Raw genomic sequence first — 21,589 nt, 5'->3', positions numbered from 1 at the left:
CTCCCGCTGACTTTTAGTTTTGTGTTTCAGCGTCCTAGAACACCATCTTTAGAAGAAATATTTGAAAAAATCAAGGAGGCTGTCCACAAGAATGGGATCCGGACAACAGAGTTCTTCAGAGACCATGATAAGTTAAGAAGCGGCGAGATCACTGAAAGTCAGGCAAGGAATTTAATGGTGTATTTTGATAGCCAGATAAATTGGTTTTTGCTGACTGAGTTGATAAATAAATTGCCACCGTAAAGATCTTATAAAGCTGACGTTTCGAGCGTATAACGCTTCATCTTTCACTCTGACGCAGTGGAGCGAAACCTCCACAACGAATTTGTTCTACTGTTAGGAAACGAATTGAATTAAGAGGGGGGGGGGCAAGTTTTTTTTTTTTTTTTGAAGAGGCGAACTAGTAACGGTGAGGGAAACCCCGCCAGACCATCCGGTCAACACATGTGTGGAACCAAACACTGTTATCCCACGTGTAGCCGGAACCTCCCCCCGATGAGAAACGGAAGGGAGGGAATGTCCCCTCCCGTTTCTCCTTGGGGGGGGGGAGGGTACGACTACACGTGGGCTAAACACTGTAGGTTAATGTTTTCTTGTAATAGTTCACTACCATCACTATAATTCTCATTCCAAAGAACGACATTCGTTGCATTAAATTTACCCGGAAACTTTTTACTTTTTTTGAAAAAAATTCTGATGACTTTTTACTAAGTTGATCCTAACTGCGCCTAAATATTGATTCTTCTTACCTTTCAATAGTTTATTTGTGGCTTGAGTCTTTGTTGTGGGACACAGGCCCACCTGTCCCGTGACGAGATACAGAAAGTAGTGGAGGTGTACCGCCAGCCTAGTGGGCGTGTCCGATACAAGGAATTCTGTGATATCATGGAGAATGGTTAGTAATCAAGATAAGTTAAATTTGTACGATGTACCATAAACTCAGATTAATGGGGGAAAAAAACAAATGCGTTACCTTGCCCCACTATTTTATGACTAATCAAGCCTTTGGTCTCAGCATTTTGATTCTTTTTTATGTAATCTGAGTGTGGTCTGATGTGAGGACAGTTTGCTTGCCCTACACGACAGATCTATTATAATTGTTACTCTCTTTAAATCTCTTTTACAGCCTTTACTGTCCCGGATTTAGAAAAGAAGCCAACAGCGGATGTTTACCGACCACCAATGGGTGCGCTGTCTAAGGTATCGATTAATAGCAGAGGGTGCAGCGTACAAAGCGCGCACAGCGAAGCCCCTTACCTAGCACATTGATCTTTGACACGTAAAACACATCACTGTCAGAGCAGGTTTCAGTTGAGTGTCGAAAATAACTTCCGGTAAAATACTTGCTGCACTTTGCTCTGTGATTGGTCCATAAAAACTCACTTCACTATCAGATTCAAAGCCAATCAGATTCAAACTAAAACCAATCGCAACTTATTCGTTTGCGTTTTCCCGCGCTATAAATAACCGAGTTTGCCTGTGTTAAATCTGAGTCTTGATTGGTTCCTCGTGTTATTTTTCTTCACTCTGATTGGCCGTTGTGATAACTTTGGTATTTCTTTCACGACCCTTAATAGAAAAGCGTTCTTAAAGTCCAGAATCGGAGGGTCGTTTACACTTAAAGAGATGATGACTGAGAGAATGAGCGTTCGGAATCTCTAGCTTCAGTGATAGGAAAAGCTCCCGTCTCGTAGTCTGTTTTTGTTACGGTTTCTAAACATACATTTTTGTTGTACGTTGTGAAGGCTCCTAATCTGCTATCTGCTCAAGAAGAGGACAGAGTCAACGAAATACTCAAGGAAATTGCTGAAACAGTGAGGAAGCGAAGATTGATGGTGTATCCCTATTTCAAAGATTTTGACAGGGTAAATATAGTCTGCAGTGCAGGCGTTCTTGTGGAGTTTGGGCGAAAATTAGGACTTTGGGGCTTTCTGTTTTATTTTCCAGACCGCGCGTAAAATGGAGCGAGGCGAACAATTAGAAGGTGGGGGGAGGGGGAGAGGTTTTTCGCCTCGCTCATTTTACGCTCGATCTGGAAAATAAAACAGAAAGCCCAAAGTCCTAATTTTCGCCCAAACTCCACAAAAACGCCTGCTCTGCAGGCTAGGGTAAATAAATCTTTATTGTTGACAGCTCCTCTCTTCATCATCTCTATGCACTCGTGCAGTCATCTTTATTAGCACTGTAGCCCTGTGAGTACAAGAGGAAATAGGAACTTAAAGAGAACCACGACGTCGACGACAATTGAAAAGTGGCGAAATGAAACTTTTGATCAGCAGAAAAATAGCTCTGCGAGTGCGTTAGAAAACCAGTATGCACATTTAATTGCCTTATAAAGCAAAACAATAGCATGAAATCGCAACATTTGTCCGTAGAAGGAGAACAGGAACTTCATGTTGTTGACGTTTCCTCTTCAACCCTAACGCTGCATCAAAACGGTGGAAACGCTAAAGAGAAACCAAAGTTTATTTGTTGATCGAAGCACCGCCGTCGTGTTAAAAAAAATTGGGCTCTGTCTTTCTAGAACGCTTCCCCTTCATAATGGTATGGCCGCTCTCGGTGTGGGTTTTTATTTTTTGATTTGTTCTAAAAGTCTACACGAGATCTTTGTATCAACAAGCCATACCGAGGTTGCATTCAACAACTTATACAGGACCATCGTTTTCACATGTTGTTTGTTTCCTTTTATCTACAGAGTAAAGGCTATACTCGTGGAGTCACAAAACCTCAGTTCGCTAGAATGCTTCATTTCTTATCCATTACCGTCCGGCCGCAAGATCTAGCCGTAAGTACTTTTCAATTTTTCGTCATATCATTTTCCTTTTACTTTGATTTCTTTTGTTGTTGTTGGCTTGATTGATTCTTTCCCCTGCTTCCGTTCTGATTTAGTAATACAGTAACGTTCACCTACAGAATCTCGCTGCAAAATGACATTGCGTTTCCCAACCCTCCCCTCCCACCGGTCCTCACTTTCGTTTGCGAGTGCCACCCCTCCCTCATTTATCTTAACCCTTTGTCAGCTACGAGTGATTAGCATCTAATTTCTCCCTACATTATCATCTCCCCCCCCCCCCTGAATCGCACAATAAGGTGACAAGAATAAAGGAAATGATCACCAACTAAACAAGCTCTTGATTGTTCAACAAACTCTCCCTGCCTTAGAAATGTATGGAGAACAGTATGGAAAATATGTATAGAGAACAGTATGGAAAATATGTATACAGATGTTAGGGTGTAAAAACTTAATCTAAACCTAACCGATAGAGGAATTTTCAGACTAGCGATAAATAACTAAATGCTGAGTGAATAGGATGAAGTTCAAAGCCAAATTTTAAAACGAATGGCTGTTTTTAGAAAGTAAGCAACAATGTCCTCCCTATCTACAGCTTTTGTGCAAGAAATTTGAATACCCCGTCGGAGGGGACATCAACTATTCAGCTTTCATTCAATCGATCGATTCTGGTAAGTAAACGAAATATCCTTTTAATTTGGATGTGTCAACAAAGTTGAAATGGTAAATTGGCCACCGTAACGATTACAAAAGCTGACGTTTCAAGCGTTAGCCCTTCGTTTTACTCGTAAAACTTAATCAGCCGGACATGTTCAACGTGTATTCAGGACTCCTGTTCGAATGTTCGACAACCGAAAGTATGATGCTTTTCAACTGGAAGAGTCTACCTGCTCGGCGCTGTTTGGTTGACTCAAGTTGGGCACGAGTCCTCCTGTATATTAATGGCTGGGTCTAAAAAATGGAAGACGGATTCTCAATGTGCCTTTAAATTTTCTTTCTCAGAATACACTGGCACGGCAACCACCATTTCAGACTTTGCACAAAAAGACAAGTAAGTTGAAGGGTTCTTTGGCCTAGAGTCCTATCCAGCTGGTTAAGTTCTGACTGTTTGGACCACTTAAGTTGTAAGAATTAGCTTTTCAAAGTTCTATAATTCTGTCCTGTTAATCTTCCTGTAGAACTCCAGCTGAGAGCGGAGAACCTCGACCTTTAGATTTGAGCAAAGTTGACAGACAGGAGTTAATTGATCGCATTAAACACTACGTGCTTGTCAACAGACTAAGGGTGAGTTGAGTGCAAAATCTGCCAGCTCCCTTGATATTTAGAGTTCTTATATTTCAGCTTGTTTATAACTCTTTGCCTGTGAATAAGGGACTTTTCATACTGGCTGTTATATTTCTTGAATACTCTTTACTTTTCTTCCTTCTGTGGATTTCCGTGGGGAGAATAGAAAGCGATGGGATTGGTCCAGAAAATACCCGGAAAAGCTCGCCTATGCACCGAATGCAAATATGGCGTCCAATTTGAGTTGCCATTGTTCTAGACTCACTAGCCTCGTCTTCGCGTTGAAACACAAAAGGATTATTACCTGTGTGAGAGGCTAGTAAGTCCAGAAAAATAGTAACTCAAATTGGACGCCATATTTGCATTCGGTGTACACTCAAGGGGAAAAAATTCGTCAACAAGGGATCGGCTCTTTAAACAACACCAAAAATTAACCAACAAAGAAAAACAGAAAAGTAGGCTTGGACGAAACAAATATGGCTCGTAGCTCTTTGTAACAGGGAGCACGCAGCATTTTGGGTTTAATACTTTTCTATCTATAGCTAAAAGACGCTAAGTTATTGTGTAGGATTTCTTCTCGAGGTTAACCTGCGCACGTGCCGAAGTAATTGAAGATATATCTCGGTACCTCAGGCGACAATTGATGATTTGTCTCATATATTGATGTTTTATTAGGTGGAAGAGTTTTTTCAAGACTTTGATCCTCTGCGTCACGGCTCGATCAGCAGGCCTCAGTTCAGACGTTGTGTAAGTTTAATGGGTCAACCCAACCTGACAGATGAACAGTTTGAAGTCCTGGCCCAATACTACAAAGATCCTAAGTTGCCTGGCAACGTGATGTGGACAGGATTCCTCACAGACACAGAAATGGGTGAGTATTGGATAGAGCCCAGCCTTCGCTCGTTGACCCTTGGTCATTCTTGCGGCACGTATAGTATGTTGGGAAAGTTCGAAGATCTCATGCTTTTTTTTTTTTTTTTTTTGCACCTCAGCGGCCTCAAAACGTTGTTTTATCGCTCGATTTAAACCCCTAGAATTTTCCTCTTTTACTTCAGCGGACATGTACGTGTCCTTTAGGATAAACAATGCCACTAAAATATTTTGTGTATTATTCTGATTCTCTTATACTCTTTCTGTTTCATCCCCATCCCCCCTCCCCCCTCCTTCAACCATGTAGTCTTTACTAGGCGTGGACTGGAGAAGACTCCCACATACACAGTGCCCGCTATGGAGACATTTCAGATGAGTAGGCCTGGGGCTGGCTCCGAACAGCTTGAACAAGACGAAGAGGTGCTCCTGGAGCGAATCAAGCTGCGCATGCGTCGAAAACTGACCGAGCAACGAATTTTGTCCAAGCCGTGCTTTCAAGATTTTGACAAGTGAGTTTAATGTTCCACCCTCGTCTCACTTAAGTATACTAAACATTTTTTTTCTTTTAATTAATTAGACTTGAAAACATGAATTTAAGAGACTAAAGTTACGCGACCAAAATCTGTCAAATTTTTTCAAAATGTAAAAGTAATTTTCCCAAAAATTCATAGACTTTTAAATTTTTATACTGCCCGGTTGTTAATCAGCGTCAAGTTTATTATTAACAATTATTTACCGAAGTGGAGTTGAATAGTGATGGATACTTCCGAAGCAGGGAAATGGCGTGGTAAATGCCACCACTTTCACCTACGCGAAGAATTTCGAGGGGGGTTAGTTGTCGCTAAGAGATTATAACGGGGAAACTTTAGATAATCATCTGTCAATGAGGGGAGATCGTGTTACAGAGCCTCATCGTGACTCAACCAAAATTTTTCGACCCCCTCTCCCCAGGCGATAAAAATGACTTTTCTCCTACTCAGTCGTTTTTAGTGCACTCTATCTTGATGTGTGAATTTAAAGCAACACATGAAGTCTTCTCAAGGCAAATTATTTGTTTCTCTTTTGTGATAGGCATAACAACGGTCACGTGACAAAGATCCAAGCCAGTCAGTGTCTACACACGCTAGGCCTGACGGATGATCCTGAAGAAATCAAGGTAACCAAAAGTCCAAGCCTTTTTTCCTGCTCTAACCGCAAATTTGCCTTTAGGTGTGATTTCAATTTACAACGGTGGGAATAGCGGAGCTCGCAGCGCGCGCAGCGAAGCTCAAAACTTATCACAAATGGTATTACGATCCGTTCTCTGGAGTGGAGCGGTCGTGGGTCGAGTCATATTCCGAATGAATATGTTGTGCTCTGAAAGAAGACACTCCGCTGCCACAGTGCCTCGTTACTCTCAGCAGTAGAAAACCATGAGCACTAGAAATTTTTTATTCGGCGACTCGACAAGAAGTGGGGAAAGCAACCCATGTTATCTCATCTTGTAGGGGGGGGGGGATTTTCAGAATTATTCACCGATATTTATTTCTTGTTGGCATGATAAAAAGATACATTTTTTTAATTTTGCAATTTTTTTTAATCGGTTGTAGGTTCTTCAGAACCGATACTCAGATGACATTGGATTCAACTATATTCAATTCTTGGATGATCTTCAGGTAAAAAAGAGTTTGGTTGAGGAAGAGAGCGTTGCGTGACAAGACCAAAGCGGAAAAAAGGAGGAAAAACTTAAACTGATATCGTGTTTGGGCGACGAGTTATTTATTTTTTTTTTTTGCCTGTTTTCTTTGTATTTTAGAATTACTCTCGTCAGGCAACCAAGACGAATTGATAATTGTGTGCCAAGTGTGAAAGCACTGATATGTTATTCACGGACGAGCTCGCTTTATTTAAAGTTACAGTCCTTAAATGTTTTTGCATGTCTTCTCTCTGATCTTTTGTACCTGGTGATTGTTTCCTTTCTTCTCATTACCTAGATGTTTTATTTAGTGGTTTAACTGTAAGGAGAAATTAGATGCTAGTCACGTTAAAGGGTTCAAAGGTTAAATCGCTTCCATGCTTGATCTTCATTGTCCCTTTTTAGTGCATTAGTACCGCTCCGTATTTTACCTTTTTCAAACTATGTATTATTGTAAATTTTTTTTCTTCCTTTATTGGTTATAGTTCCAAAAACGACATACAATCGCCATTTATTTCTTTACAGCCTTCAGAAAAACCAGAGTTGAAATACTTGCAGAGACTGGAAGAACTAAAACTGACCAACCAGAAAAATTTGCCCGACTTGGGCGACGACAACATCGAGAAAATCATGTATAAAATTAAATGCCGTGTGATGAAAGAACGAATGAGACTGTCTGAGTTCTGCAAAGATTATGACAAGCTGCGCACTGGAAGAATACTCAAGACTGTATTTCCCAGAGCTATGGATCTGGCTTCACTTAAACTCACCAAGGTGGAGGTGGAACAGCTTATGAACAGGTACCGTGTAGAACCTTTTCTTACTCAAATTTTACTGTAAATCCTCGAAGTAGCACTTCCCCTTTAGTAGTAAGCCAAACATTTTCACCAGCGCTTACCTCATCTTCCTCGAATTGTAAAGTAAAGTCTGTTTACGAGCCTAGTGGCCCATTAGGCCGGTGCTTAACTCCGGTTTCTGTAGCATGAAGCGACTAGGAGTATTTCTACTCCCCCCTGGATGGGATGCTAGTCCATCGCAGGGTTACCCCTAGCATTATACCATTTATGCACTTGGGTGAAGAGAGGCACTATGAGAGTAAGGTGTCTTGCCTAAGAACACAACACAGTGTCCCGGCCGGGGCTCGAACCCGGACCACTCGATCCGGAGTCGAGCGCACTAACCATGAGGCCACCGCGCCTCCACCTTCCTCGAATTAGCACCTCTCTTACAGCGAGCAAAACATTTTTATCAGCGTTCTTCTCCTCCTCCTCTTCTAATTAACACCTCCCTTCTAGTAAGCCAAACATTTTCATCACCACCCTATCCCTCCTTCTCAAATTAGCACGATTAAGTTGTACTTATGATAACACTCTAGGTATTGAAGGATAACTGGGAGCACTAACTGTGTCGAAACTTTATGTTGGTGCACCATTTATGTCCTTGTTTGGGGGGCAGGTGTTACTTTACCAAACACGAATGCCTCAACCCGATTTGGGAATAACTGAATGAAGGACCTCTGCTGGGTTACGTGCCCCTCTCCCCTCTCCCATCAAACAGTGGTCTTGTCTTTCGTCGAAACCGGCTGATAATTTGAAGATGTACGGTATCACTCGTGTTCCCACCCTTTGGGGATTTTTCTGCTGGGGACCGTGGGCTTCGGTACTCTTTTTTTCCTGTGGCGGCCATCTTGGTTTAATTATGTTTTGAGCTCGAAATAAATATATCTTATTAACCAAGCGCGAGGGCCGTACTGGGAGAATATCGGTCCGAGGTCTTGACAGTACGGACCTCGCTGCGCTCGGTCCGTACAAAAAAGACCGAGGACCGATATTCTTCCAGTACGGTCCCGAGCAAGCTTGGTTAATAAGAGATTTATTATACGACTGAAGTTCAAAGGGACACAAGTGTGGTATCATCCGGGACCATTCGGGACAGTGCCCGGTCCAATACTGAGAGAATATTGACCGGCAATAGAGCATTTTGATTGGTTGATTTTAGTTATTGGCCCTCTGACTGCCCGAGTCGTGTAATAAACCCGCTTATTCGACTGTTGTGGTATCGAGAACAACGTCATCTATGCGTCTGTCCTCCAGTAGATTATAAGCAAGAACCAATCAAAAGACGTGTATCATTTAGATTATAAGCAAGAACCAATCAAAAGACGTGTATCATTTAGCTAATCATATAAAAGATCGTGGACAGGGATTTACCGGAAGTACTTTTTCCCTGTATAGATACACGGCTGTTGGATATCCAGATTATGTGCAATACACAGCATTTGTGGAAGAAATCGAGTCTATCTTCACGTTGAGAGGTTTGTAGTATAGTCTTGTAGTTGGTCTTGTAACGTTTTTTATCAAGATGAAATTAATTGGCCAACATATGATTTTTGTGTTTGAATGGTAATTCTAAGAAACTGCAGAAGTTAATTAAAGCCTGTGAAAAGATTTGGACCAACAGAAATATTTCGTTTTGGAAGCAAATATGATTTGGGTGGCTAAACGTAGGAAATAGTTTTTGGAGATCTGGCACGGGATTGAGAAATAAGGGTTTATGCATCTTGAAAATTAAGCCAACATTTTTCAAGGATACTTTCCTAATACGAGTAAATCTTTCCATCCTCGGCCTTTTTCTTGGTACATTCTGATATCTCTTGTGTTCGTCGTTCATAGAAAAAAATTTATTTTTTTAGCTTCATGCTTTCGTGAAGAAGAAGATTTTCTACCATCCTTGTAACCTCCAATGTTCGTTCTATGGACGCTTTAATTTAGCAATCCCTTGTCGCGCTGCCAAAATTTTAGGGTCACTTTTAAACCTCTAACTTTTACCTCCATTCTCCGCAGACCTGGAGAAAGCACCCGAGGTTGTTCCGATTCCGTTCCAACCTCAGCCCGAAAACGAATACTGCAAACTGTCATCAGAGGAAGAGCAGGCTTTGGAACTAGTCATGCACCGATTGGCAGACCGCGTGCGCATACGACGCATTCAAATTTTCCCGCTCTTTGAGGATTACGACCGCGTACACAACGGCACCGTCTCTCGTTCCCAGTTCCATCGCGTTTTGAGCGAGCTAGACCTCGGAAGCTTGGTTAGTATGCGGGAGTTTTTGGCCATAAAGAAAAAGTTCGACGTCGTGTTGGGATACAAGCACGATTTTAACTACATCGGCTTCTGCGATATGATCAACGACTTTGCTAATTTCGAATACGGAAAACCATGAACTCAACAGGATTTGCTTCAAGCGAATTGTTATTTGCATTGTTATTTGCAATGTTATTTGCATAGAAAGAACAGGGAGATTTTATCTTCTTTTTCTAACAATGTGTTGCTTAGATTTCGGAGTGTACATAAAATGCATTTTATTCATAAAATGTTTTGAAAATGAATTCACGATGTTAACTTGGTACTCCTTACTTTAGCCCAAAGATACTTTCCATAAAAATTAAAATAACTGTACTTTTATTTGTGATTCAGTCTGATTCAAATAAAATGACGTTTAAGTAAAATGCTTTCAGTTTTGATCCTTTACCTTTATCTTTTTTACCCCTTAGATCTCACTATCAATTCTCTCAACCATCTTCCATACATTTCTTACAATTTGGGCTATGAGAATTTGGCTTTAAATCAAACTATAATCAAACCCATTTTTCTTCACTTTCTTCCACTATATGCACGATAATGCATTGAAATTCTAGTCACTCGTGGAAATGAAAGGGTTTACCTTTGACCTGAAAGAGTGACTGGCATCCAATTGCTCCTCACATTTTCACTCTTCAACCAAACATTAAAGTCGTAAAATTAAAGAAAATGATCACCAACCAAAGAAGCTCTTGATTGTTAAACAAATTCTCCTTGTCAGCGCCTGAGGAAATGTTTAGAGAACAGTATGGAGAATATGCATATGAATATGATGTTAGGGTGAAAGGTGGTTAAGATTTTCTCTGTACTTTATTTTTTTAATACGTACAAATTTTCTTATTTACATTTAATGTTTTTTTTTTTTTTACTTTAACTAAGGTAAATTTTTTGCTGACTTCATATCAGTTACAGCTTGTTCTTCGAGAAACGATCATTTTTCTCTGTTTAAAATTGCAATAGAGTGTCATCTTTACTAGATTGCACCCATGGAAACTTGTTAAACACCACTTTTCAGTGATTACAGACGGTACATTTATTATTTACAATTGAATGCTTAACTAGAGATTAGACGAATAAAACAACGAGTAATAACTTTGTAAAATACTAAACTGCAAATAAAACAGAATATTTATTCTTTGCTGATTTTGAATACTTAAGTCTGATACTCCTTCCTTAGGTTTCAACCAAACTTATAAATTCAATTTCTTGAAACCATATTTCTTCTTGGAATTCTCGAAGAGAAGCCCGCCCGTATGCCGAACTTTAATTTCAAACAGAACATTATCGATAAGTATACACAAGGTTTGTGGTCAGCGGTAGCTGATCAAGAATAGACTTCATTTACAGCGGTCGAACTGTCTAAAATAACCAAAGTCAACTAAATTTTTTTGAAGAATTTTAAACTATACTTATCAACATGCCACAGCGCAAAATGTTGCAATAATGTTCCATCAACGGCAGTGTTATTTGATTACAAAAACTTCAAATTGTGTGGTTCCAATGCACTCAGCACCAATGAAATCTGGGCATGGACAGCGTGGGATATGTGACTGGCCGATGGAACGCGGACCCAGGTCTCTCTAAAGCGTAGTGAAGTCGCTTGTCTTCCGGTCGAAGATGTGTAAACTTTGCCATACTTTCTTGCACAACTGAAGAAAAAATTGATATCTATTTAAGCTACGACGAATTAGTGCTTAAATTGTCGGCTTGACCTTCTAAACAAATATCGTGAAATGCCACTTCAGATAAACAGCTTTCACTTGTCTGCTTGATACGGTATTGATAATTATGAGGAGAAATTCTGTCTTGGTCCATCATGGGAGCTAAAGGGCTAAGTAATAAAAATTCTGAGCATAGTGAGTGAATTAACTCCTTACATGCATTCACAGTTTAAAAAATCCTTTCGAACGTTTCATTTCTTTTCCCTTAAAGACGTTACGAAAGTCAAAAGGTGGCATCATTTACCTGATTGCGGCCAATTCTCAATCTGATATTGACACCACGTGACTACTGCTTCAGCCATGTGGTGCAAAGTAACTTTCTGTGGATCGCTGGGAAATGTGAGCCCTAAAACAAAGTAGAAAGGGTTTCAAAATTTTAGTGCGTGGTCGTTCTGTTAATTTTAATAATGGAAGTGAAACAATGGGGAGAAGTGAAAGTTCGGGTCAGCCGAAATGTTTTTCTTCAATGCCTTGGCTTTTTTGACAACACCTTGCTGTGTTGTCTCCCCAGTTCCTCTCAGATCAAAGTTTGTGCCCAGTGGCCCACGTTCTAGTTTGGACGCGAGCTAGAAACAAAAACTGGATCCAATAAACGGAATCGAGTCTCGCTGATAAGCGTCTCCTAAAGAAGTATATTGAAAAGGCTGTGGTCCTTTAGCTCGACTTGATCTGCTCGATCCAGTCTTAAAACATGTATATGGACAGTAAAGAAACCTTCGTTCAACAATTAAAAATCCCAAAGCAATACTTAATATATCTCATCTTATAATTACCTGTCTGCGTCCTTTGCCACTGTTCTGACTTTTCTCTTCTTCCCACCAACTCATCGGCGACAGCGAAAACTTTCGGAGCTACAATGTTACTTCCCCAAAAATTCCAGAACTCTCTTATGACTGATCCGAATACTCCTCCTGCCGGATAGGAAAGTAAGGGGTTATCAGCTTGTTGAAAAGACTTTGATTACAAAAACTCTGCGGAAGGTGTTCAAGACGATTACGTAATAACTTTTGTTGTAGTCGCATAGCGTAAGTGACCTGATGACATTCTTTGTCGAATACTCTTTTCCGCAATTAGTAGGCATTGTACAGTATTAAAGTTCAGTTGCAGAGTGTTCTTAAAGAGAACCGTTCCGAAGGATCTCGAGATAAGTTTATGTTTAGAGTAGTTCCGAAAGATCTCGATATTAGATTAGTTTTATTTTTTTTTTTTTTTCGGTGTTTTGTCCGACCATGGCTAAAAAGCAGGCCCAATCCGTGTTGTTACTATTGTTTTGAGTCCCAGATCCTTCTAGTGCGACCAAAACTCCGTGGATGGTTACCGGGAGAGGTCTGAGCACGACACCATTTTAAAGTAAGGAAGGACAAAGGAGAAAGAGAAAAAAGAAGTTTGTAAAAAGAAGGAATTGCTCAGCAAAAATAAGTGTCAGCAAAAATAGGGCGAACAATAAAGCATTTTTACACAAATAATTTACTGTAGTTTTGATAAAGAGAAGTTATATACACCACAATTTTACATTTCCTTTAACTAGAAACATCTTCAGGATATTTTTTCTTTAGTATTACGCAAAATAGTCTTAGCTCACCTGACAGCATGCAGTCCGTGCTGACATACTCCTGCGCACTGCATTTTTCACCCGTGAGCCTTTGCGTCATGTCGCGGAACTTCATTGTGAGCAGCGGATCTTGTAGCCTTGTGATTATCTCTCGCTTGCACAGTTCGAAGTGCATGTCGTAGCTCTGTAAACTGCTGGTGATCTTTTCTCGAAGCATTTTGTACAATGAGCTGACGCTCTTGTATTGAAAGACCTTCAGGAGAGTTTGCACTTGCGTGTTGATGATCATGTTTACTATGGCCTCGGTCACCATCTGTGCCTGGTCAGCGGGAAAATCATGGATAACCATCTGCCACTGAGGACGAGCGAGATCACGTGTCAGTAGAGAGAATGAGGCATTCTAACAAATGAGTCGAGAGGGCATGAGGAGAGTTTTTGCGGACACTCGACCAAAATATTATTTTCACCTACAATGAGTGGCAAAAGCCTTGGCACTTTTTAATTTTTTTTTTTTTTTGGGGGGGGGGGACGGGGGGAAGACTTTCGAGTAACGTTTTTGAGATAAACTAAAAGATTTCTGTTTGTTGCAAATTAAAGAAAGAATTGTCCACCTACCACAACGACCAACTACTTTTTCCAATCATTGTATTCGTTAGGCTAATTTTGAACTTTCTTGCTCTAATTCTTGGCAAGTGAAGAAATTGATTTTGAACTCCTGATTTCTCAATTCACTCCTGATAACATAAAAACAGCATCTAAAAGATAGTTTTTAAAATTACCCTGGGCGAAAAGAAGTCTTCATCTGGCGTCGAACAAAGGCGAGCCAAAGTCTTCATATGGTGAATTTGTCCTTCCTTCGTTCCTTGCCGATATAACGTTGCCATAACTACAGGCCATCCCATTACGCTTCGCGATATCATACGGGTCTCCAGCAAGTCAAATCCGGGAATGACATCCTGAAATGTCTGACAGAGTAAGTAAAGTTTCCCGCATGTGGTAATGTTCGTTTGATCGTGTGACAGAGCTCTGTGAAAGAGTGTTTCTGTCTCTGGTACAGTCATACAGATATACAGATCCTCTTCTTCAACTGAGTAACCTCTCAATAAGCCAGACGAGAGCGAAGAGGACAACTGCGCGATCTCGGATTGCCTTGTAAGTAAATTTTCCGCAATTTCAGCGTGTTGCCTCTTTCTAGACTTGTACTTCTTTCCATCTGAAGATGTCGAAGCGTTCTAAGGAGAAATAGTAATATTTTAGATTTTTCCTTGCTTGGCTTTAGATCTTTAAACTATAAGCTTAGGTATGCTGCATTTTCAAACAAAGCATAACTCGTCTATATTCCATAAAAGGGACGATTTGTACCCCTGAAGAAAAATTTTCCGAAATAGATTCAATAGATTTAAAAAGGAGGAAACATATCAGCTAAGCTAGTTCATAGAGTGCTCAGTGCTTTCTTAAGAGCATGTGGCTGCTCACGTGTTACCCACTCAGACACGTGACTGAAAGTAACTGATACATCTTTCACATTACAACCCCAAAAGGCTTCTTCAAAGTAAATGATTTTGTCACGTGTCTCTCTCACTTGCGTACTATGTTTAATTTCCTAACGTGACTCTCTTTATTAGCGCAAGAGATAAAAATTTACCTCTTGTTTCTCTGTCTTGTCTTCTGTGTTCTCCACTTGCTCGGTGTTACCTTTCTGGCTGCTGCTAGCTTTATTATTTGAATTTCTGTCTGGAGTTGCTCTTCTTGCTTGAGGCCTGAAGTGATCATGGGAGCCCTTGGACTCAAAATAGATTCCATCCTCTTGATGGACCCAAAAATGGGTCACTGGATAACCGTTGTTGCCTGAAAAGAAAAGAAAAAGGTAAGTTGTGCGCTCGAGCTGAGTGGTACTGTTAGAGCTTATCTCGGCTTTTTTAGAGTATATAAATCTTCTTTCCCAATAACACAGCATAATGACAAAGCCAAGTCTTGAACACAGACCTCTCGAAGGAGAACGACACGAAAATTAACAAATGGTTAACACCACAGTGCACACTCGAACGACTCTAGCTTCTTTCGCGCTTTGCAAACTTCCACGTGCATCCATAACTCAACAGTGTACGTTGTGGTTTTTACTATTTGTTTTATAACATATGAAATAAAATTCTTGCTAAACATTTGCTCTCTGCCGGGAAACATTTGCTCACGTCAGCAGCGTATACCCATGGGCAAATAGTAGACACTGAATTCACCAATCACAGCGCGCGCTTTACGTGAATTATGTTATACAAATCGCTATTTCTCACCTGTACACTTTCTATGGACTAGAGTCCCTGTGCACGTGGCATTTGGACAGTTCTGGCCCATCTGTCTTTCCCGAACTGCAATAAGAGGGTAAAGTGGACTAAGCTTCGTGTGCAACAGAGTAACAGATAGATAGATGGAGAACAGACCATATGAGTTCCAGCTAGAGAGGAAGACAAGCACACATAAACAAACAGGCAGACCGGCAGGCTAACGAAGACTCGTTGCCATGTTCCCACCAATCACGTAGCTCCTTTTTCTCCCTTTAAAAGCACACACAACCCACAATTCCCCTATTCGCTCCGACGAAGGGCTAACGCTCGAAACGTCAGCTTTTATAATCGTAACAGTGGCCAATTTACCGTTTCAAATTTTTTGATATATTCATATTATAACGAAGACAAAGATAGACAGACCCTAGATAGACAGGAAAACCGAAAGACCAACAGACGAACGAACAGGATACGTGACAGCAAGCAAGCATACAGGAATAATTTGGATATATCAACAAAGTTGAAATGGTAAATTGACCACCGTAACGATTACAAAAGCTGACGTTTCGAGCGTTAGCCCTTCGTCAAAGCATACAGGAACACTGGGAGTGGGGAGATAGCCAGACAGACCCCAGGTAAAAAGACAGACAGGTGGCACTAAACTACAAGCACACAGACAAAAGCAGACAAAAAGTACAGACAGGCAAGATAATCAAGCAGTTTGCTTACCTTTATCAGATATAGCAGGTCTGACGACAATTTTAAGCCCATTGGGAAGTGTGCAGTCATTACTACACAGCAGTACTCCAACACACGTCTTCTTGAGAACAAACTTGTTGTGGTTGTTGGTATATTTCATGGCCCACCCAGAAATATGTGCTTGAGCCTCTCTGCTGTAGGGTGAATAGCGGAGTTTGGTAGAGCCATCAATCCATTCCTCGAACTCATCGTATTCCTTAATTGCCTGATAGTGAAAATACATTGAGAACAAGGTTGGCTGGCTATTATTGAATATTTTTATGAAATGGAGACCAATACTTAAAAAAAAAAAAAAAAAAAAAGATCAGGGTTTTGAAAACGAAAAGGGTATCTATTTTTGTAGTTTGATAGACATTAAGAGATCTGATTTGCTTTGCCCTGTTGTTGTTGTTGTTGTTGTTGTTGTTTCTGTCTCCTGTTAACCTTACTCGGGTATCAGCTTGTTCTTTCACTTAAATTTTGTCTTTTTTTTTTAAAGTGTAATTTTATATTGAAATCATTTTCTGTCGGCTCAGAAACATATAGGTCCGTCAGGCGTACACGCACAGTAAATCGCTCATCATATTGTTCGCATTTCTAATTCCCATTATTCCCCGCACCCCTTACTAAGCATGCGCAAACTCAAAAATGCCTTATGCTGGGTCTTCCCAACATAAGTTAATTCAGTATCAGTTGTTAAACTTTATTTTCCCATCCTTAATGGTCCAATTGCTCCAAAAGCAGCCATTTATATATGACTGACCTGTAGAATTCCCGCCTGAGCCTCAGGATCATGAATAGATCTCTCCCTACTATCAATGCCCCTTTCATGTCCCACAAGGTAGTGATAAGCGAGCCCAGGCACCGGATAGTGTAGGGCTGCCTCAGGATACCATAAAGAGGACCTGGCGAAAAAGGACAAGAAGATTTAAGACTCAACAATGATACTTTACTCATGACCTTCAAAGACATGCTTTACGTTGAAGATCGCGTAGCTTTCGATCGAGTTTCGCACAACCATAACAACAGTAACCAAAACAGTTAAATAGATCAAAAGCCAAAACCCACAAGAGTGCGGTAAAACACGGGGGGGGGGGGGAGATTGGTTTTTAGATTTGTAACTGATTGGCGTATGAGATTGCTACGTCAATGGTTTATAAACGAACCACAGGGCAAGAAAAAAAAACAGAAGCGAAGAAATCCTGAATTGATTTGTACAGGCATAGACTTTCAAAACCCGTTTTTACTTATACAAATAAGTAAGATTGTGAGAATACAAAAGGAGAACAAACATATTCTAATTTCTGCTGAGTGTCGAAAAACCGAAACCAAAGTAATTTCAACCACCAATCGGAACAAAGATCAACGATCAATGACAAAGTAGAAACAGGCAACCTCCTTAAAGCGCGGGAAAAAGTGGCTGACCAAGTTGGGATTGGTTTTAGTTTTGCATTTGATTGGCTTAGGGAGTGGCGCCAGTTTTCTCGATGAATCATAAAGCGAAGTGAAGCAAAACCAAAGCGATTCAGGATCACTTTCGACACCCACTAGAAAACAGCTCTAATTTCCAAATCGTACTCGAGACTAATGGCCTTGGTAGTCAATAACTAAATTAACAGCGAGTTTCGGTTTCCTTTCATTAAGATTTCGCCTGGCTCAGCCGGTTGCCGAAATAATTAAACCTTTTAACCAACAATTGAAAACGTGCGAGTTTTGTCGCGTTATTGTTAGCTGCTATTTAAAATACCAGCCCATCAGACGGAAAAGATGTAGTAAAAAAGTGTTTGAAATACTCACGTCAACTTCAGTCTCTTCTGGGGGATATGGCATAAATTTCCATTAACATTTCCCATCTGGGCGGCAAATCTAAATGGACAAGAAATAACAAATTACTGTTTTAAGAACAGTTGTAATAGGGTTACGCTCTAAACTTACATTCGAGTTTTCAAGTTAGTTACTTTATCTTGATTTGAAATGCTGATCCAGGATATTATTTGGGTTGTTGCAGTGTATTCAGGCGGAAAATGGATTTGAGAATTAATCATTCATTGACTGAGTGTGTGAATCAATTATGCACTAAAGGACATTTATTGATTTAAAGGTCAGCACAGCTTGTTTTCAAGGCGTGTTCCCTTGTAACGCCTAAGGAATTTATCAAATATTCTGCTTACCGATCGTTTTGTAAATAAATCTGTTAAAATTCGTGATCATATATTGGCCTTCTTGCGAAATCATGTTTACCTATTGCCCATGCTGATCACGATTTTTAAAATGATCATTTGAAAGACCACCTACGGAGAAATTCAAGCACGTATTTCCTCGGGAAAAGCAGGCGAATTAAGCAATAACATAGTAACCAGCCCCAGCCCAAATATATGTGATAGTACAAATACGATACTGCATCTCTGTTTCCGATAAATTTTACATTTTACACCTCGCGAGAAATCGCGATTCCCTTCCAAATAACCGAGAATATAGCAAAATTAAATCACAGATAAAACGCTGGGGAAAAAAAATCAATGCCATTGATTGAAAGAAGTACCAATGAAAAAAATAAAATGCGCGTGAAAAGCTAGATTTGGGTGAAAATGAAGAAAGTATTTTGAGCTATAATAAAATAAACGATGCCATGAAACAGAAATATACCATTTATATTTTTGATATTTTAAGTACTCGTGGACGTTACATGAACTTTAAATTTTATCTTATATTTCCAACATACGTGCGTTTAGATAGAAAAAGTATTTATAGCTTTTATAAGTTTGAATCACAGTGAATAAATGACAACCCTGTCATATTTATATCAAGACAGTTAAGCGGAAGAGTTTCCTTACCCTTCTGTTGTTACAATGGAAGCCAGCGCGCGGTTGAATTTCGCCAAAATCTCTCCGTCTCCTATTCGGATCGTGTCTGTTACAAAATGAATGAAACAAGAATTTAAAACCAGCAATATTTTGTAAAGAGAGGGAGGAAACATTTTGCGATTAGGGGAAGAAATAGAAGAACTTTTTATGAAATACTCTCATGAATAAAAACAAAATTTAAGCGGGAAGGTTCTCTGCGCCAAAAGAGATAAAAATTAGCAAGTTGGAGACCTCAGCTTTGAAATTTATGTTAGAAATATCTCAGTATTGCTCGCAATCTACTAGAAAATAGACTTTTTCATGAGTGATTATTTCACGTCGTGAAAATTAACTTTTCTTCATTATCATTAATTGTAGAAAGACGACGCGAGTTAGAATCGGAAAAATAAAGACGCTGAATATACATTTTTTTCTTTGTAAGAAACATCTAAAAAATTGGATACCTAAAGCCTAAACTGAAACAGGAATGTACTTACGAGAGCGAAATTTCTTTCCCTCGTTTTCTTCAGCTCTGAGAGACTCAAAACTCATTACGTTCACACACTCCTTTGGATTTCTTTCCTACTTCTTGGCAGTTCCTCCTAAAAAACAAAAGCAAATAAAGTAATTTAAGGATACATAACTGGCGAGGACGAAAATTCAAACATTTCAAAGGTGCTAAAATTTTCGAAGTGTTAAAGTGATTGTTTTCGTTTTTTGGCGAGGACTTAATTCCAGAATGCCTCAGTTTTTAAAAAGATCAAACTGAAATAGTAATTTCTGTGTCATCAAGAATTTGCTCTTCGTAAAGCATTTTTCCGACCGACTGTTTTTCCGCGTAGGTTTAAGTAAGTTTTTGATTATAAATTACGATGTTTCAAAAAATTCCAGTTGGAGTTAAATCTACAATACTGTTATGTTAACAATATATTATAATGGCATAACCCGTTAACGCAAATTTAACTGTACTCTTTATTAGAAACTTTTATCCGGAAGCAAATCAAAAGTGATTTAGGGGGGAAAGTATTTTGAAAGATGATTCCACCGTGTTATGTCGGTTTGCAAAGACTCTTCTCTCTAAAAATGAAAGGGAAAAACAGAACCGATGTCCAAGTTTGATTACCAGCGTGAAAATACGGACATATTGAGGGTAACCGTATCACTAAAACGTCCTACAATTATGTGTCATGATTCAAACATAGAATGACCCGTAAAAAGTACAAAAAAAGAAAACACATCATTAATATCCCATCACATCAAAATGAAAAAGCCATTAAACTGTAAAACTTGCCCGCCGAAGAATCTCCAATCTCGCAGTGAATAGCATTTGGTTTTTTTTCGCCAGGAAGTTTCTCAGCTGCTGGGTTGAGAATCTTCCACGCCGATTTTTTGATGGCTTAAAAACCAGCTCGTTTGTTGACTTGTAAAGTTAATTCTACCCATAATCTAATCCTACTGCAGTTCCGGTACTGTAAAGGGATCAACAGAGCTTTTTCTTATGCAGAAGGCAGCTTTAATTTGTGTTTCTCGCGGTTTTTCACTGATTGAAAACAAAAGGCAAACGAAAGTAAATGAGTCCGTTGGATATGCATTTTGGTTGGCAAGAAGAGTGTATGGTCCCAGAAAAACGGATGGGCTGGCTTTGAATAAGAGACAGAATTAAAAAAAAATATTTTCCATCAAAATAATTTTGGGGTTTAAAATAAGAATGGATGATAAACTGTAAATCCAGCTTACTAATTTTCAAGTTGCTCATTTTTTAAACACGAAAATAAAGGGAAACTCTCTCTTTTTTTTTTTTTATTATGTCGGCGTTTTCAAAGTCTCTTCCTCGAAAGCATTCTACTTTGATTTATCCGGTACTTGACTCTAGATGAGCAGAAAAAGATAAAAAAAGAGAAAAAAACATTTCACTTCACTCCAATCAAAGCCGGTGGTAGATTTGTAAAGTGTAAGTTTGAGCGACAACCTTCGAAGCTGGTGCATGTTCGCTTTCATAAGCTCCAGAGCAACACTGTGCCTGTCCGCGCCAAACAACGAGAACCTCTTGAGAGAAGCTGAAGAGTTCTAGGCGCAATTATTTGTTAATGAGAAAAAAGTTTTCCCTGAAAGTCAGATGCTTTCAAAGGAAATCAAACGTATTTCCCGATGGGAATACAAATGCGGAAAGTGAAAGAAAAGGAACGATAAGTAAACCCGACGTTATTGAGTCATAAAATGACTTCACTGTTAATTCTACACATTTTCTGGATAAATCACTTAACGACAATTTTGAACTCAGCGGGATTCAAATTTTCGCTGCGTGAAATGTATAAAGGAAATCACGCGCGCAGCCAAGCTTATGGAGACTTTTTTTTTCGCCTTGAGATGTAATTTTGCCCGCACGTCATGTGTCCATACTGAATTCAATGCTACCTCCGAAAGATCAAACTTCATGAAGGATTCGGTCAACTGCGTACCTTTGGGGTGTGAAGCGATTACCAAATTAGGTCGTTTTGTGACAGTCTTTAAAATATACGAACAAGGCAGGTCTTTAGTACTTACCTCTAAGTTTCCAGATCTAAAATTATCGGCTTGAGTGTTTGCGTTTTAGCTGAGAAAGATATTATGAGCGCAGCCGATGTTACACGTTTCTCGGATGGCTGCGAATTGGCAAGATTTTAAAGTGTCTACCCGTCAATTCTGCGCAGTTGAG

The 21,589-nt window shown here is 39.7% G+C and overlaps 2 protein-coding genes across 4 annotated transcripts in view; one reads left to right on the top strand and one right to left on the bottom strand.

Moving 5' to 3' along the window:
- Positions 1 to 10,126, top strand: part of LOC111329429 (uncharacterized) — a 17,652-nt gene extending 7,526 nt beyond the window's left edge. For both annotated transcript variants that reach the window (XM_088751132.1, XM_088751131.1), the window contains exons 9-23: positions 31 to 162; positions 760 to 895; positions 1,127 to 1,200; positions 1,746 to 1,865; positions 2,696 to 2,785; positions 3,387 to 3,462; positions 3,794 to 3,842; positions 3,970 to 4,075; positions 4,751 to 4,946; positions 5,253 to 5,454; positions 6,017 to 6,101; positions 6,535 to 6,600; positions 7,146 to 7,420; positions 8,855 to 8,934; positions 9,464 to 10,126. In XM_088751132.1, the coding sequence (XP_088607258.1) occupies positions 31 to 162; positions 760 to 895; positions 1,127 to 1,200; positions 1,746 to 1,865; positions 2,696 to 2,785; positions 3,387 to 3,462; positions 3,794 to 3,842; positions 3,970 to 4,075; positions 4,751 to 4,946; positions 5,253 to 5,454; positions 6,017 to 6,101; positions 6,535 to 6,600; positions 7,146 to 7,420; positions 8,855 to 8,934; positions 9,464 to 9,840 (2,064 nt within the window). In that variant the 3' untranslated portion in view covers positions 9,841 to 10,126. The remainder of the gene's footprint in view (positions 1 to 30; positions 163 to 759; positions 896 to 1,126; positions 1,201 to 1,745; positions 1,866 to 2,695; positions 2,786 to 3,386; positions 3,463 to 3,793; positions 3,843 to 3,969; positions 4,076 to 4,750; positions 4,947 to 5,252; positions 5,455 to 6,016; positions 6,102 to 6,534; positions 6,601 to 7,145; positions 7,421 to 8,854; positions 8,935 to 9,463) is intronic.
- Positions 10,063 to 21,589, bottom strand: LOC111329444 (uncharacterized). 2 transcript variants are annotated; one of them, XM_022934152.2, is made up of 13 exons: positions 21,439 to 21,589; positions 19,392 to 19,496; positions 18,886 to 18,961; positions 17,849 to 17,917; positions 16,815 to 16,956; positions 16,043 to 16,277; positions 15,323 to 15,397; positions 14,677 to 14,879; positions 13,811 to 14,263; positions 13,062 to 13,386; positions 12,253 to 12,390; positions 11,724 to 11,825; positions 10,063 to 11,407 (listed from the first exon to the last, which is right to left on the bottom strand). In XM_022934152.2, the coding sequence occupies exons 2-13, from the start codon at positions 19,444 to 19,446 to the stop codon at positions 11,265 to 11,267; spliced, it is 2,016 nt and encodes a 671-aa protein (XP_022789887.2). In that variant the 5' UTR covers positions 19,447 to 19,496; positions 21,439 to 21,589; the 3' UTR covers positions 10,063 to 11,264. The 2 variants fall into 2 exon arrangements, with proteins under 2 accessions (XP_022789887.2, XP_022789888.2); XM_022934153.2 differs by lacking the exon at positions 21,439 to 21,589 and having other exon boundaries at positions 19,392 to 19,759.

Source organism: Stylophora pistillata, chromosome 2, assembly GCF_964205215.1.
Source record: "Stylophora pistillata chromosome 2, jaStyPist1.2, whole genome shotgun sequence".
Lineage (NCBI taxonomy): Eukaryota > Metazoa > Cnidaria > Anthozoa > Scleractinia > Pocilloporidae > Stylophora > Stylophora pistillata.
Note: the sequence above shows the minus strand (reverse complement) of the source record. Positions and strands in the feature narration are given on the sequence as shown.

Coding starts and splice junctions, on each gene's coding strand:
- LOC111329444 (XM_022934152.2), bottom strand. CDS start 19,446: ATGAGTTTTGAGTCTCTCAGAGCTGAAGAAAACGAGGGAAAGAAATTT. Junction 16,278..16,814: donor CTCAGGCGGGAATTCTACAG/GTCAGTCATATA, acceptor TTTCACTATCAG/GCAATTAAGGAATACGATGA. Junction 12,391..13,061: donor CACGGACTGCATGCTGTCAG/GTGAGCTAAGAC, acceptor CCTATCCGGCAG/GAGGAGTATTCGGATCAGTC.